At 33.5% G+C, this 17,927-nt stretch overlaps 2 protein-coding genes across 3 annotated transcripts; both read right to left on the bottom strand.

The window, feature by feature from the left end:
* Positions 1-3,903: 3,903 nt before the first annotated feature.
* On the bottom strand, positions 3,904-7,154 carry LOC110734404 (plant UBX domain-containing protein 1-like). Of its 2 annotated transcripts, none has more exons than XM_021914551.1 (2): positions 6,792-7,154; positions 3,904-4,905 (listed from the first exon to the last, which is right to left on the bottom strand). In XM_021914551.1, exon 2 carries the CDS (start codon positions 4,868-4,870, stop codon positions 4,178-4,180), a length of 693 nt encoding a protein of 230 aa, XP_021770243.1. In that variant the 5' UTR covers positions 4,871-4,905; positions 6,792-7,154; the 3' UTR covers positions 3,904-4,177. The 2 variants fall into 2 exon arrangements, with proteins under 2 accessions (XP_021770243.1, XP_021770242.1); XM_021914550.1 differs by having other exon boundaries at positions 3,904-4,945; positions 6,792-7,152.
* A 9,596-nt stretch (positions 7,155-16,750) lies between these two features.
* On the bottom strand, positions 16,751-17,848 carry LOC110734617. The gene has a single exon (XM_021914776.1). The coding sequence runs from the start codon at positions 17,846-17,848 to the stop codon at positions 16,751-16,753; it is 1,098 nt and encodes a 365-aa protein (XP_021770468.1).
* Positions 17,849-17,927: the final 79 nt, after the last annotated feature.

The raw sequence follows: 17,927 nt of genomic DNA, 5'->3' as shown, positions 1-17,927 counted from the left end.
GGTACAACCGTCTTTCCTTTCTTATATTGACTATTACCACCACGTGATTTTAATTATATCCTTTAATACTAATTTGATACATACACTACTCTTAACAACACATTTTTGGATGTTTATCGGTAAACTAGATATATCTGATTATGTAGGCATCAATTTTTCATTTTTCTTTCCTTCTTTTTTTTTTTTTTTTTTTTTTTTGGTAGGGAACATTTACGTGAGTTTAGATTTCTCGATCACGACTTAACCTCCCTTCTCGATTTAGCCTTAACATCAAAGCTATAATTTGCTAATGGCTCCCAACGCTACATTATTATAATACAGAGTAATACTTAAATATTTTGTGCACGGAATAATCAAATTAAAAAATAAATAAATAAATAAAAACTTAATCTACATTACTTTATTTTGGAAAAATTCCATTACTATTGCCCGTGTACTTCATCAATAAATCAATAGCAATGCCCGTATCGGTAGGACCATCCTAGAATTAAATTAATGCAATTGTTATATTATTTCGAAAGAGAAAATTGATAATTAAAGAGCTATGAAATTATTAAAGAGTATTACAATTTGCAATGCATGCATGTATTCCTTTGGTTTTGGTACGTATGATTTATGATGTATACTCCCTTTATTTCTATTTGTTTACAGGATTATTATTGTCGTGTCATTTCTAATTGTTTACAGTATTGCTCAGGATGAAGTATTCCATAACAAGCACTGTTATATTATATATGTAGACCACGCAGTCACCCACTACACACGCACGAGTAGTTCATTCCAGTTAGGATTTTCTCATGTTTTTAAGCATACGTACTTGACCTCTGGAAAAGAATAAGTCTGGCATCAAAAAAGATGGTGATTATGATATTGATGGCTACTAGATTGAATTTTAAGGTCTATAAGTTCCATTTTGGTGACAAAATCGAGTTGGGAAGAGTGGAACGATATGTTGGATGTACTATTTGTGGGCAACAATGCATTGATCTGGCTATGATTGTGTAGTTGATATGACATATCTCTTCGTATCAATGTAATTATCGTATTCAATTATTTTTGGTAATTTAATTAGATACAGTATCATATCATATAATGTAATAATAAATTAGTAATCGATTACAAAAGATAATATCAAAGATGACCTAATATGGATCCTAAATTCTTAATAGGATACAATAATTACTAACATAAATACCAAGAGATATACGAAGCATTTTTTTTTAGACGGGTACGAAGTATTATCTAATCTCTAATATTTGAATTAGAGGTAGCACTATAGATTCTACATTGATTTGTTATAGAGGATTGATCTGAATATTCGATTTTCGAATCTAGCGGATTCAATTAATTTAGATCCATTTTGATGGATCGGATCTGGATCTTCTGTATCTTGTTTTTGAGATCCAGAGATTCGGTTGGATCCGATTAGTGGATTTTTAAATATTTGAAGTTTCTTTATTATTTGGTATATGCGTGCATGATTTCATATTTCTTTTTGGCGTTAGGAAATAACAATAATGTACATGCATAATCCCCCGTTCAAAAAAAATATGTACATGCATAAGCCTGAGACGAAAAACGAGCCTCTCGAGAGGACCAAATTGTTAAGGAAGAACCGTTGGTTTTAGAACGTACATCAATTGCATGTGTGTGAAGAATATGCTAAGTAACACGCTAGTGATTGATTTAATTATGGAGAATTGTTGTTCGAAAACAGTTTTCTTATGTTCGTGTTAACTCTAGTGTTATTTACAGAAATTGGTTTGTTTACCCACTTATTTCATCGGTGATTACTAATTAAAGAAAGGTTGTGGTTTTAGCTAGTGGTCCGATGGTTATTTTCTCCCCGTTATGAGTTTCTATTTAAATCATCGTTTCCATTATTTGACAGCACATTTGTAAGGAGTGTTTGCATTGCTTTCACTTGCAAGTAATATTGTGCATGTCGTCTGCATTTTCCTCAAATGGCTATCATACGGAAGATTTCGATCAAATGCCACTCAAAGAAGTTTTCTAGAATGATACTCGAAAAGGCAAATTTGTGATGTTGAGGCATTGGAAACGGACAAGAAAAATTAAAATTGTTGTCTAAAAATATAACAAAATTAAGTGTTACGAGTAAAAAACAAGTGAATGCTAAACACCTCTACATTATTAACTAGTTATAGCTCTCTTTTTTATCTTTATAGTTGTAAATAAGTAAGAGTTATATTTTACGGTTGTACAAATACAATAAGAGTAATGATATATACAATCGTGTATATAAGCATCAAATACTGTAGAAATTGGTAAGGGCTCAAAAGCCCTACCCATATTCTCTTCCATTCAATCATATATACATACAAATTATTCATCCAAAAATCTATTAACTATTACTAAAACAAAACGTTGCTGACGTCATCACTGTCCACATGTCACTCTCATAATAAAAAATTTCTTCTTAAATGCAAGGATGATGTCATCTTCTTTCTTTTTTTTTTCTTTTTTTTGGAGCTATCATATATAATAATTTTGAAATTTAAATATTAGAAACTTCTACATTACAACTACAATCTATCAATTTATTCTTAAAAAATGAAATAATTTTAAGTAGCACACTAATAAATAGACTCCTACATTGAAACATGTATTACACGACGTTGAACAGGAATTATATCATAATTTTGATGAAAATAAAATGTTAAAAATACAGATATTTTTGTACAAGGTGCATAATTCTTATTTATATTTATCCATTTTTTAAAAAATGTACAAATTATAAAAATAGATTTTAGTTCTAACCTCTAGTGACAAACTAATCCTATAAACAAGGAAATAATCAATTAAGATAAATCAAAAGATATTCTCCTAAAATATCCTAACAAAATCAAGTATATATATACCTCATAAGAGTCCCAACTTACTCTCACAAACATTGCAAAACAAACCATACATATTTAAAGTACGATATACAATGGCTTGTTCCAACCAAAACACCATAATATCGACACTAATAGTAATTTCTCTACTTAGCATAATATCTCTCACACATGGTGGTGACAATGATCCACTAGTCTACAGAATGTGCGGTGCAACATTCGCTCCAAACGTATGCATTAGCTGCATAAAGAGCGATGGCAGAGGTGCTCAAACGGAAGGAGATGTCATACAAGAGATGCTTGGATGCGGGGATAGCGATGCTTTGAGGCTCGAGCAAGACGTGAACAAGATTCTCGACGATGTTCAAACAGACCCAAAAACAAGAACCACCCTCTTTTCTATTAACCCTTTGATTCAGGCTATTATATCTGCAGGTGGTACAGTGCAAGTACAAGCTGCTCAGAGGAGATTTAATGATGCTAGGTCTACTATTACTAATGTCATTTTTCCCAAGCTTGGTGCCTGTAACTCTGCGTTTAGTGCCGCCGGAGTTAGTATACCTCCTCCTGTCTTTTCTGGGCTTTTTAGTGTTGAAGCTGATTATAAGCTCTCGGATCAGTTAATTGCTTCAGTCAGGGATTAATCACTTAAGTTTATATAGATTATTACTTGTACAAGAATATGAACAATAACTTGAGGGTTGGATTGTTATACTGTAACAAAAATATGCTCTGTTGGAGATTTAACTTAAGTTGTTATCATATATGGTCTGTTGGACTCATGTATGAGATTATTATTAAGGTAATTTGTATACAACCCATAAGATAATATATGCAACGTCCAATGTATATTTAAAATTATTAAGGTAATTTGATAGCATGCTATCTCTACAGAATACCATGGTTTTTCCTCACAAGATAGCAGCACATACATTAAACCATATACATATAACAAATACGAAGTATAGATATATTCCCTGTATCATATTAACCAGTTTTGATCAACTCCAATTGAATTTTATTGCTTTAGTTGGTGTTACAAGCATTTTCAGCAAGGAAGACGATGCATAGCAATAGACAGTTACATGATACTTCGTATAAAACAGTAATTAACATCAAGCCACAAGCTCAGAGCATGAACAACAAAAAATTACTGGTATTTTAAATGTTCATTGACTGAAGCTTATAGTAACCAACAAAAAAAATTACAACAAATAAAAAGTTATAAATTGACTGATGTTTAAAACCACGAAATACAGATCATGCACCTTCCTGTTATATCATCTAAGGATTACGCAGAGCTTCACATATGTCAGCCGTCACATCTTCAGCCACTTTGGCTTAATAGCCTTTTTGTCAGTTTGTTTGCGCTCAGGAACAGCAAGAGGATCATTTACAGTTGCATTCTCAGAAGTTGATTCGGTGGGTTCTTTCTTTGGTTCTGGTACACGCTCCAAGCCCTTTAGAGACATCACATCTTCTTGAAGAAATGGACCTGAATTAGCAACATCATCCTTCAGCAAGTCGTATGAAAAATGCACAATTGCACCAGGAATGAAACCAGCAGTAAAGAAGTCTTGACTGGTGTCCTTTATTTGCTTCTTTGGTGGGGTGGTATACAAATAATGGGGAAATTCAGGTCTTGCAAGTACTTTCTTCAGAAGATCAAAGATGCTCTGTATTGGCTCTGATGGGTGAAATGTAGCCTCTAAAGTATGACCATCTGGAAAGCGTATCTGAATTACAGCTTTGGTAATCTTTGACCTGCGGGCTGCTGTCTCTGCTTCTCGTATTTTTCTGGTCTTCAAGTATTTGTCTTCTTTCTTGGTTGCCAAGAGGAGATGGTAATCCGCAGCGGTAAACTCGTAAAAATCATCTGTTTCCTCAGTATTAGCTGCCTCAGGTGGTGATTGAGACGCTGTTGATTGTGTTGAAGTTTCGAAGACATGAATTTCCCTGCCATATTTTTCTTTTGCAGCTTCTAGCTTAGCTCTAGCTGCCTCTGCGTCCATTGGGTCAATGTTGGTCAGTCTTCTGCGTTTCCAAGCTAGGGGTGAATCAAAGTTCATTTAGCGTATGAGCAAAACCTAGAATTGCAAAATTCGAGAACTTAGCTATACATAATCATGAAACTAAAGATGCCTAGAGCTCAAAATTCAAAATAGGAATATAATATACTATGAGTACTCCAGTACTTATACAGTAATAATTTCATTGTGAAAGCTTTATCTGGTAAACGTCTAAACAGATATCTAAAAATACAACAACAACAACACCAATTAAAATTAAAACAGAACTTCTCTCCACATAAGAATGACTCCCATCACCTATCTTTAACCTTCTATTCTCTAATCATGTTAATATCAACTAATCTCAAGCAACTCAAGTCTAGAAAAATCAGGAAGACAGTAACTACAGTTCCGGTGAGGAGCAGTTGTTCTGCCTATTGCGTTGTCATTGTTTCTGTGAAAATTTGGTCACAGTTGAAATTAATTTGTATCAACTATCACGTTTTAGATTAAGTGCAGGAATGTCAATTAAGCAAATTACATTTTGCGCAAATGTCAGAAATTCCAGACACATGCAGCCACAGGGGATAAAGAGCCTAAATGAACCAACTCACCCGGCTAAGTCAAAGCTCAGTCTCAAAGTACTTAATGAGTTAAGTCAGCACTCAGCAGGGTTGAAATCAAGAAGTGTGAGAAAAATCAATATTTGAACTACTACTACAACAACGCCTTAGTCCCAAAATGATTCGGAAAACAATTCATATGCAAAGCACAACATATACGCTTAAAACAAGATTTAATGTTATCGAAATCATTACTTTAACTCAAGCACAATTTTTTGTATGCTGCCTGCTGTACTGTGCAGCAGGGGTTACTCGAATTACTCCGTCAGGGATTACTCGAGTTGCCGGAGTTACTCGAGTTGGAGTTTCTCGGTCAGGGGTTACTTGAGTTGCTCCGTCAAGGGTTACTCTCAAGTTGCCCCTCGGGTAATCCATGACCGAACCCCTCGAGTAACCCCTAACTGAGTAACCCCTCAAGTGACCCCTAACTGAAACCTTAAGTGACCCCTGACCGAATTACTCATGACCGAATTAATCGAGTAACCCCTGACCGAACTTCTTAAATAACTCCTAACCATGTTACTCGTGTAACTCGAGTAACTCCTAACCGAATTACTCAAGTAACCCCTAACCCTGAACTCCTTAAATAACTCCCCTAGTGAATAACCCCTAGTGAATAACTCGGGTAACCCCTAATAAAATAACTCAGGTAAACCAAGTTACTCAAACTTGAGCCAAGCCTGTATTTAACATCTTCAAATGTTTAGCATTTAAATTACATTAATTTTTTTACCCTTCCTACTCAATTCAGCAACAGAAACATACATAATGATAACAATTGATTATCGGTAGCTTTAAACATGCCTTTTTACCTGATTAATAACCAATCATAGATAAATTTATATATTAGAATAGAATTTTAAAAAGAAAATCCTCAATTCTAGTTCAAACATAAGTCAAAAAAAAAAAAAAAAAAAACAAAAACAAATTCAAATGACACGAAGCCGTACATTTTGAAAGCAGCAAGCAATTCTGTCTTTCTAGGGGGCAAAATTATAAATTCAATTACAAAATTAAACCACAAATTCAGCAATAATATGGGGAATTCTTTAACATAGAAACCCTAAAAATTTCCAATTAAGCAATCGAATAAAACCCTAGTTACAACAAGGAATCAAATAAATCATTAATGCTGAAATTCATCCAGAAAAATCAAACTTAAGCAATGAATAACAGTAAGTATAGGAATATCAATGCTTCACCAAGATCATAATAATCGGGAAACATGTAATACCCAGATCAATAACTCCATTAAAAAAAAATATTGCAATTCTAAATCTAAATCAAATTAAAGAACAAACCTTTCGTTTGAAGAAAGATCTGAAACGAACTCGATTTCGGCAATTGGGGAGATAAATAGCTCAATCGAAGAATTATCAAAGAATCATAGGTTGAAGAAAGTAGAAAGAATTGTTAAAGAAGATGAACTTTACTTTCCTAATTCTCTCTTTCTCTCTCCTCTGTTTACTTGTGGGTTTAGATAACTCGGAAGAATTTCTTAAGAAAGCTTCATCAAGTTTCCTTTTTTAATTTATTCTCTAGAACCCCCTTCTGTTTTTTTTTTCGAGGATCTCTAGAACCCTAAATATACGAGTGATAAATGTTGGTTTTTTTTTTTTTGTTTTTTTTGTTTTTTTTACCAAATAAATGTTGGAAATTGGATGAACTGCTGGGCTGGTACTTCAGGATAGAGGATTTTTTGAGACATTGGGGTGATCGAGCCTTATTTCAAGTGTAATAAATTAATTTCAAATAAGAAAAAAATAAGTTACGTTAAGAGTTATCAAACACGGAATATAAATTACAATTAAAATAAGTTTTAATAAGGTATAGTAAGTTTTGATAAGTTAAGTTTAGATAAGTTCAATTAAGTTTAGATAAAATAAGTTTAAGTTAGTGAAAATTAGGTGAATAGAACACACCATAAATTGGACTTAGGTTGTGAATTGATTATAGAGAGTACCGTGTTCTGCTTGACAATGTTTTATAATAATTTATTGACAAACAAACAAAAAACTAAAAATTTGGGGACATTTAGTATTTCCAATTGATTTTTATGAGGTGATTTCCATCTAAAAATAAAACGAATCACTCAACTCCATAAATTTATAGAGAAACAGAAGTTTTCTTTTGTAAGATTATACATATATAAGAGCTTAGTTAAATAATTTATAGAAAAAGAATAAACATTAACATGTTAGGAGTATATACTTCCTCCATTCCTTTTTAATTGACACGTTTTTTTAATCACTTTTGCCAATGCACAAATTCAACCATTAATAATACTTTTAACTGATTCCATATGCTAGGTGTTGTAGTTAAACCTATCATCTTACTTAATATTGTAGTAACTTTTGGATACATATTGGCTTAGTTTATACTTCCTCTGTTTTTTTTTTTATGCTTGCAACACACTTTATTGACGCACTATCTGAAGAATTGATTAAACTAGGTAAATGGACAAATTAAGCTATAAAATTTAAATTGTAATAACTTATCACTTTCTTCCTATCAATGGTGAATTTTTTTTTTCCCCATTGTTCGTTTACATAATCTAACATCAATAACAATATACTAAAAGACACACCAGTAATGACACGTGTCATCTACTGGTGTGTCCTTAGTTTGTTTTTTTTTTTTTTTTTTCGTGAATGAAATTCAATTAAACAAACAAATCTTATACAAAAATAATTCCCTAATCTTATACAATATAATTACTTAAAATGAAAAAAGATATGACATATGTTTAACACAAATATTTATATAGCTATAAAAAAATTATTAACATAATTTTAATCATTCTACATCATTTTATATCTAAAATATCTTTTGTAATCCTTTATTATAATCAAAATTTGTCAACTATATATTTAGAATGTTTATAAAAAAAAAACATATTATAATCGTAGTTTAATAATGGTTATTGAAAATTACCGTGCATGGCACGGGAACTAACCTATATCTTTTAAAATGTGTGTCAAAATGGTGAGTTACAAGTAAATATAAACAGAGAAATTACTGCGTATAAGTGTACCTTCACGTTAAATCATATAACATATCATGGAAAAATTTGGACCTTTTGATGTCTTGTAAAATGAAATCAACAAATAGCTGTAGCATGAGATCTTTGGAAGTGCAAGTGCCCCAAATTTTTTAAAAATGCAACAAGAAGAAAGACAAAGGTGTGGATGCAAACTGTGTTGACAAGACCATATATAACATGAGCTCATTGTGAGACTGAAAATTGGACTTTGTGGCCCACTGGGCAGTGGGCACTGGCCCATAGTCTCTTCTCAAAGCAGGAAAATGTGGGCCTGCAATATGTCTTCAACCTTAAATGTTTCATTAAAAAAATTCAAGATTATAGAATCTTACTGTAATATAAAAACAACAATTATTGAATTGGTTTTAAAAGGTGGTGATTCCGTCTATTTTTATTATGTTTTAAAGTGATAGCAAAAATTTGGGATCAAATTTATTGTATGGGATAAAACATAATTAGTAATTTTAATAATTATCGAAAAACAACATGATGTCTGACCACAACAAAATGTTAACCATAATAAATGGTCATTCGATGCGGTAGGAGAATATATAGTATTATAGTGTAAGGTTAAAACATTTGATCCGGATTGAAAGGGCATTATCCTAAGAAAATAGTTGCCAATACTTGAACTACTTAAATACTTAATCAGTCTAATGACACTATATAATGCTGATTATTGTTGGTGTATTAATTATGAATTATGAGTAAATCAATTTATTTTGGTGAAGAAAAATCCCCTTAAATTTTAAAATTATAATGCCAAAATTTATGATCTTACAAGAGGCTAACCAAGAGAGGAAATTAAAGAGGCGCATATATAAGCTGCAACCCCAATTTGTCTTTTCTACTACAATTACTCTAAAACTTTGCTGCTCTTTGTTGGTGTTTCTGACAATTCAAACCGATGTCCTTGTTATATTTAACACATATACCAAGTACTCCATTTATGCCTCTGTGAGTCAATATGTACGTAGCTGACTAGGTCCCCGCTTGGTGGTCCATTTTTATATTGATTGTTTGACGGTTTGAGTAGTTCTACAGTTTTACACAACACAAAAAACGACACTGGTTGACCCGTCTATTCTATTATAGAGCATATATAAGGGTAATAATGTAACCAGCATTTGATTTCCGTCATTGAGTGCATGTAATTTAATGATATTATGACTGTACATTCAAACATCACTAAGCACACAAGAAAATGAAATAAAGAAAGATTAGATTAAGACATTTGTTTACCAACAAAAAGACAATAATAGTTGAAAAGAAGTGATCTCTATTATCATTCAAAGGACCAAACAGATTCATGAAAGCATATTATCATAATTTTTAAGTCCATTCTCAATCTTTGTTAATGGGAATTATTTTGATCGTCCTAGCTGTTTTCATGCGGATGACTATGAATTATACAAGTAGTTTATTGCATCCAAATTTCAATGATTGGTTGTTTAGACGAATACGAAATGGACTACATGTGGACATTGACCAAATGAGTAGGGGTAGTCCGGTAGGGAAGATTGGGCTTAGGGGGACATTATCCGGTTCTCCCACTCATTTTTCTAGTTAGGGTTTGTAGAGATAAAACGACCGTATTGGTGTGTCTTTTTTAATGTTGATGAGAATTGTAAATTATAGACGACATTTAATCACAAATCTTGCATGCAAAGAAATTAACCTATTACGAGTATATTGATTGATGTTTGAATGAATTAGTTATTTCTTTCCTTTTACTTGAGTAGATTCCTTTTTTGGCGAGGCATATGCATATATTGTATATACTAAGTACTATTCTATGATATACTTATATACATAGTCAATAATTCATGTAGCAACCGGCAAAATTAATAAAAGAACATTGATCTATCAAAGAAAACAAAATAATAATTTTAAAGCTGATTCCCCTAAATATTATTAAGGAAATAGTATTGAATTTCAATTTTCGGCTCAATATAACATTCAACATTAATTGTACATGTTTTACTAGATCACCCATAAAATCAATTTAAAAAGAACATAGTACTTCGTACATTTCAAACATATGATATACATTTGCATGCGAGTATTATTTAGAATGACTTTAGCCCTTTGGGCCCTCTTCGAAACCAACTTCAAATGACATATCATCAAATTGCAATACTTTGCTATTGTGATTAGCACTACAACTTGAAAATTGAAGCCAAATATTCTACAATAATGGGTCCAAGATTAGGGCTCATTTTTCTCATGGTGTTGGCAATTCATAGAAAGACAAGAACTCCACTAGCTAAAAATTGTTGGTGTATTTTCTTCCTTTTCTGTCTCCCCGGATCCCTAGGCACCAGGCACATCCTCTTTTCTTTTTGCTTTTTTTTTTCATAGCCCCATGAAATAAAGCTAAAGTTGTTATTGTTATCATTTGCATGTGCCTCAAAAGCATGCAAAAATTCCTCACTTTCCCTATTTTCAAAAAGTTTAATACTACTATAAACTTAAAGAATGAACCTTTAAAACCAAAAAAATGGAAAAGAAAATAAAAGAAACGCTTTGATCGAGCATATCAAAAACCCAGTAAAACCAGCAAGAAAACAAGTGTTTAGAGCATTGCAAATGTGTTTATATTGATGCTTTAGGAAAAATGTTTGCCTATTTAAGTTACTATTTAACTTCTCCAAGTATTTGGGATCTAAGTATTATACTTTGAAGGTTGTTTTTATTGTAATTATGTAGTTTCTGAGTTTTCCAAAATATAACTTTTAATATATTTTGTTTAAAGTTAAATTTCAAGATGATTTTAATTAAAGTATAAAACAAAAGAGCCTCCACTTATTTTCGATTAGGATTTGGTATTGCTTTTAATTTTTTATGTAGTATTCACTAAGTCACTAAGCTATTTGCCCGTTGTAAAAAAACGTTGGGGAAGTTTTAATGAGGAAGCTAAGGTTATGTGACCTAGTTTCTAGTCTAGTGTAAAAGTAAAAGTAGCGTTGTATTGTGTTGTTGATTAGAAGGTTTGATGTATATAATACATTTTGTAATGTTTATGCGATAAATAATTATTGTTTTGGATTAGTATTCTTGTAGCCTCAGAGTAATATCACGTAATTAGTCACAATAAAATAACTCATTTAATCACGAATATTAATTAGTTATATATGTACATTTTCTAAGAAGCAAAACTCTCTTAAAATTACAAGTTCAAGTAACTTTTTAGGAAAATCCCATCCTAAGAGGGGGGATTTAGGAAAATCCCTTTTATAATAAACTTACAGAAATTTGAACCCTAACATCACAACTGAAAGTCGAAAAACTAGTCAAGTGTTCTAGCTACTAGCCTCCTATCTCTTTAAAACAAAGTAATTAATACGTAGAGTGAATTAGTGATATTACTGATATAGAGTAGGGACTATATATATTTAGGGCATTTCTCTTTTAGTAATAACCTGTAGTATCAATGTATCATCATGGTGGTAAAGTAAATGCCATAATTACAACACCACAAATTCAAAAGGTGATGAGATCTAGTTTCTTGAGCAATAATAGCTTAATCTTATGTCACATCTCAATCCCAAACCTTTTATTATAATATGATTAAAATCCCATCATTATCATTATTTAATTAACTCCTAATTTTACATAATTTTTTTATTAATTAAAAAATCAAATGCTAATATCAATATAGGCTTGTGACTTGCGACACTTGAGAATACCGCACGTATGTGACACACTAATTAAACAATACTCCACTCCACTCCACTTAACACTTAAGTAGCTGATTTATTACGCCCAAAAAAGTCAACGGATTTCTTGACATTGGGGCCCACATGTGCAGTCACCGACTTTAAAAGTGTCACCGCGGCGTACGTTAGCAACTTGTACCACAAATACAAAAGTGTATTAAAGCCAGTCAACAAACATAGGGTTACGTGTCATGTTTTTACTCCAGTTAGTTTTTCCAACCTGGCACTGTCTTATTGGTTGCTTTACCTCCACAACGGCTCTTGTGGTGGGGCCCATGTATACCGGTTATATTTCATTTTTTGAAGAAAGTTGGGTGAAAATAGGGAGAGGTGACAAAATTGTATGTGTTAAAGAATTTACCGATAGAAAAGTTTTGATTAATAAAAGAAGTAAAAGAGTGAAAGAAGATGGGTGAAATTGTTGTAGTGTTATCATTGTATTCTTACTTCTATGGCATTGTATTTATAGCCATGAGTTACACTAATAATACAATAATTACTCACATAGAGCCATATGAGTTCACAAGTGTTTGGACCTATATGAGCATTGTGTAATCAAATCAATAATTGGCATTCACTTATTAGACTTATCTTCTAACACTCCCCCTTGAATGCCACTAAAAATCTTGTTAGGTAAAACTTTATGGGATAAGACCCATAGCCAAAAGAGTACACCAATATTATTGTATTATATGCTTTAGTATACTGCCTCGTTAAAAACCTTGTCAGGAAAAACCCGGTGGGATAAAAACCTGATCGAAGGGAAAAAGAGTGCAGTACATATACTCCCCCTGATCTCAGCATAGTTCACGAAGATGTCGCATTCCGATTTTGTGAACTAACTGTTCAAATTTCTTCGAAGGAAGTGATTTGGTGAAACGGTCGGCAAGATTTTCACAAGACTGAATTTGCTGGATATTTATTTCCTCGTCCTTTTGCAGATCATGTGTGAAGAACAGTTTTGGGGCAATATGTTTCGTTTTATCTCCTTTAATATATCCTTCAGTTACTTGAGCGATACATGCTGTATTGTCTTCAAATATGATGGTTGGGTCTTCTGTTATTGCGTTCATTCCACACTCCTTTTGGATATTACTGATCATCGACCTCAGCCACACACATTACTGTCCTGCTTCATAGAGGGCTATCAACTCTGCATGATTTGATGATGTCGCGGTCAATGTCTGCTTTGTTGATTTCCATGATATTGCAGTGCCGCCATAAGTGAATACATATCCATTTTGTGACTTGGCATTTTGAGGATCTGATAAGTATCCAGCGTCTGCATACCCAATGAGAGCAGCATCTTGTTTTGGTTGGTAATATAAACCAAGGTCTTGTGTCTCTCGTAGGTACCGGAGTAAGTGTCGAACTCCCTTCCAATGCCTATATGTTGGTGCATTGCTGTGCCTGGCTAACAAATTCACAGAGAAAGCTATGTCGGGTCTAGTATTGTTAGCTAAGTACATTAAGGCTCCAATTGCACTTAAGTATGGTACTTCTGGACCCAGAATCTCTTCATTTTCTTCTCGGGGTCTGAATGGATCATTTTTCATATTCAAAGAACGAACAACCATTGGGAAGTTGGTTGGGGTTGCTTTGTCCATGAAGAAACGTTTCAAAACTCTTTCTGTATAGTTTGATTGATGGACAAAAATGCCATGACTCAAGTGCTCAATTTGTAGTCCAAGGCAAAATTTAGTTTTCCCAAGGTCTTTCATCTCAAATTCTTTCATCAAGTATTTTGCAGTTTTCTCGAGTTCATTTGGGGTTCCGATGATATTTAAATCATCAACATAAACTGCAATGATAGCGAATCCTGATTGTGATCGCTTTATGAAAACACAGGGACTAACTTGGTTGTTTTTGAATCCTTCTCTCATAAGGTATTCACTCAGGCGGTTGTACCACATCCTTCCAGATTGTTTCAATCCATAAAGTGACCTTTTTAGTTTTATGGAAAGCAGTTGTCTAGGCTTGTGGTTTTCTGGTAGTTTTAGTCCTTCGGGGACTTTCATGTAAATGTCCGTATCGAGTGACCCATACAAATACGCAGTCACTACATCCATTAATCGCATTTGCAGTCCTTTTGTGACTGTCAAACTTACCAGAAATCTTAATGTAGTTGCATCAACCACTGGAGAATATGTTTCTTCATAATCAATCCCTGGAATTTGAGAAAATCCTTGGGCTAAAAGTCTTGCCTTGTATCTAACTATTTCATTTTTCTCATTACGTTTTCTTACAAATACCCATTTGTATCCAACGGGTTTTACACCTGCTGATGTAAGGGTTATTTTCCCAAAAACTTCTCGTTTTTCAAGTGACTTTAACTCAGCCAGCATTGCCTCCTTCCACTTTGGCCAATCACTCCTACGTCGACATTCTTCTACAGTTCTTGGTTCAACATCATTTTCATCAGACACGATGTCGATTGCGATGGAATTTGCAAATGTTTCATTAACGATAACATCTTTCCTATTCCACTGAGTCTTTGTAGAGACGTAATTCATTGAAATTTCATTGTTATCGATGTTTTGAACATCTTGTTCATTCCCCGTAGGGTTGTCTTCTTGTTCGTCCCCTTTTGGATTATCATCATTTTCTTTACTTTCATCCACATTTGGTCTTTCTTGACCTTCTGATGGGGGAACATTATTAGTCTCATTTTCTATTCCATCCAATCTTTTTAGTTTCCTTGGCTTAGAATCTTTTGAACCAAGTGGTCTTCCACGCTTTCTGCGTGCCTGAGATTCATTTTCTATGGCCTTATTACCAGTTGGGATTTCAATACGTGCAGGGGCATTTTCTGCTGGTATATGTGATTTTGTCACCTTCTTTGTGTCTACAAATGCATCGGGCAATTGATTTGCAACATTTTGTAAATGAACAATTTTCTTAACTTCTTGTTCACACATATTTGTTCGTGGGTCTAACATCAACAGTTGTGTTGCATTCCAAATGAGTTCAATTTCTTTCTTATGTGGGTCCACTTTCTCTCCCCCTAAGGCTGGGAATACTGTTTCATTAAAGTGACAGTCCGCAAATCTAGCCGTAAATAAGTCACCAGTCAATGGTTCAAGGTATTTAATTATAGAGGGGGATTCAAACCCGACATAAATTCCCAGCCTTCTTTGTGGACCCATTTTTGTTCGTTGGGGTGGAGCAATGGGAACATATACAACACAACCAAAGATTTTTAGATGTGAGATACTTGGTTCTCGACCACAAACAAGTTGTAGTGGTGAGAATTTATGATAAGTTGTAGGTCTCAATCTAATTAGCGCTGCTGCATGTATTATAGCATGTCCCCAAGCAGATGATGGCAATCTTGACCTCATTAATAATGGTCTTGCAATCAATTGTAATCTCTTAATTAGTGATTCAGCTAGACCATTTTGTGTATGAACATGAGCTACTGGGTGTTCAACATCAATTCCAATTGACATACAATAATCATTAAATGTTTGGGATGAAAATTCCCCAGCATTTTCAAGTCTTATTTTCTTTATTGTATGATCTGGGAATTGTGCCCTTAATTTGATGATTTGGGCAAGTAATTTTGCTAAGGCAACATTTCTACTTGAAAGTAGACTAACATGTGACCATCGTGTAGAGGCATCAATTAAAACCATAAAATATCGAAATGGTCCACATGCTGGATTAATTGGCCCACATATATCTCCCTGAATTCTTTCCAAGAATTTTGGAGATTCAGTAGCAATTTTTTTCATAGATGGCCTTATTATTAATTTGCCAAGTGAACATGCAGAGCATGTTAATTCATCTGATCGGGGAATTTTGACATTTCTTATTGAATGTCCAACTGAATGTGCTATTATTCTTTGCATCATCCCAGTTGCTGGATGTCCCAAACGATCATGCCATAAAATAATCAAATGTTTGTCATCTAACTTCTGGTTAGATATCATATTTATTTCCACGGGTCGTATGTTTATACGGTATAACCCCGAAGAGTATGCTCGCAATTTCTCATATATATGTTTCTTGCCATGTTTTTCTGCCGTGAGGCATATATACTCTTTTTGATCTGTCGTCATTGTTTCTAGATGATAGCCATTTTGGCGTACATCTTTAAAGCTTATGAGATTTCTTCGAGATTTACTCGAATATAAAGCATTATTGATTATTAATTTTGTTCCATTTGGAAGCATTATACAAGCCTTTCCAGATCCTTCAATTAATTTAGCTGACCCGGAAATGGTGTTTACATTTGCTTGAAACAACTTTAGTTGTGAAAAATATTTTCTATCTTTTAAGATAGTATGTGTTGTTCCACTGTCCAAAAGGCATTGATATTCGGAACTAACTTCAGGTAGATCCATATCTTCATAAAATAAATTTAAGATTAGTTTAGAATAATATCATACAAACTTTTATTGATAAAGATTTAAAGTACATGACTAGAAATTTAAAATACAGGGAACTAAGAAAATACATTAAAACATAGCATATGTTACATTAGTAGATGGGGAACCTAAGCATTGTTGTTTTCTCCAAGAATGAAATCATTCCCAGTTTCAGCATTGTCCATGAAGAAATCGGACACATCAAGGGTAGGACATGGAGCATTTTCTTCATTAACATAATTTGCTTCTGCATTTTTCTCTTTGCCTTTTACAGAAGCCTGGTAAAGGTCTACCAAATGTTTGGCCGTACGACAAGTACGTCCCCAATGTCCTGTCATGCCACATCTGTAACATGTGTCTTTTCCTTTTGAAAGAGTTTGTTTGTGGCTTCCAGATGACTGTCCCTTCTGTTTTTCAAAATTTTTGAAATTACTGTTTCTTTGAAAATTGTTTCTACCACGTCCTCGGCCTCGTACGCGATAATTTCCACGGCCTTTTCCACAGCCATTGTAATTTCCACGTCCACCTCTTCTTGTAGCATTTGACTCGGGTGGATAGGAATTTGTTGCATTTGCCTCATGATGAGTGGCCAAAGACCCAGTTGGTCTCAGGTTATGATTTTTCAACAAAAGTTCACTATTTTGTTCCGCAACAAGCAATACACTCATTAATTCATTGAACTTTTTAAAACCTCTTTCACGATACTGTTCTTGCAACAGTATGTTACTTGCATGAAAGGTAGTGAGTGTTTTTTCAATCATCTGTTCATCCGAAACTGGATGATCACAGTATCTCAATATAGACACTATCTCATGTATGGTTGAATTATAATCAATTACAGATTTGAAATCCTGGAACCGTAAATTTGTCCAGTCAAATAATGCCTTAGGAAGGAGCACCCTTTTGTGGTGTCCAAATCTTTCATTAAGGCAATCCCATAATTCTTTGGGATCTTCAACCATCATGTACTCAGTTTTAAGGCCTTCATGTAAATGATGCCTTAACAACACTAAGGCTTTTGCCTTATCTTGTTCTGTAACAGGTTTTGCAACAGTCATTGCAGAAGTGGTAGTATCAGTTGTTTGACCAGAGGGACTTTTATTTTCTTTAACAGTGTGCTCTAAGCCTTGAGCTTTCAAATTCATCATTGCGTCCACTTTCCATTCCAGAAATTTCTTTCCAGATAAATCTAAGATGCTGAACTGTCTTTTCATAAGGTCTCCCATTTTAGCTACAACAAATTTCGTGATAATTAGTTTATAATAACAAATTATATGTACAACTCACATGTTTAGTTCTTCCATA

This window comes from Chenopodium quinoa, unplaced genomic scaffold (assembly GCF_001683475.1).
Source record: "Chenopodium quinoa cultivar QQ74 unplaced genomic scaffold, ASM168347v1, whole genome shotgun sequence".
Lineage (NCBI taxonomy): Eukaryota > Viridiplantae > Streptophyta > Magnoliopsida > Caryophyllales > Amaranthaceae > Chenopodium > Chenopodium quinoa.
This window is presented reverse-complemented; position numbering and strand designations above follow the sequence as displayed.

Bases quoted from the DNA above. Each gene is read 5' to 3' on its own strand.
- LOC110734404 (XM_021914550.1), bottom strand. From the start codon at position 4,927: ATGAACTTTGATTCACCCCTAGCTTGGAAACGCAGAAGACTGACCAAC.
- LOC110734617 (XM_021914776.1), bottom strand. From the start codon at position 17,848: ATGGGAGACCTTATGAAAAGACAGTTCAGCATCTTAGATTTATCTGGA.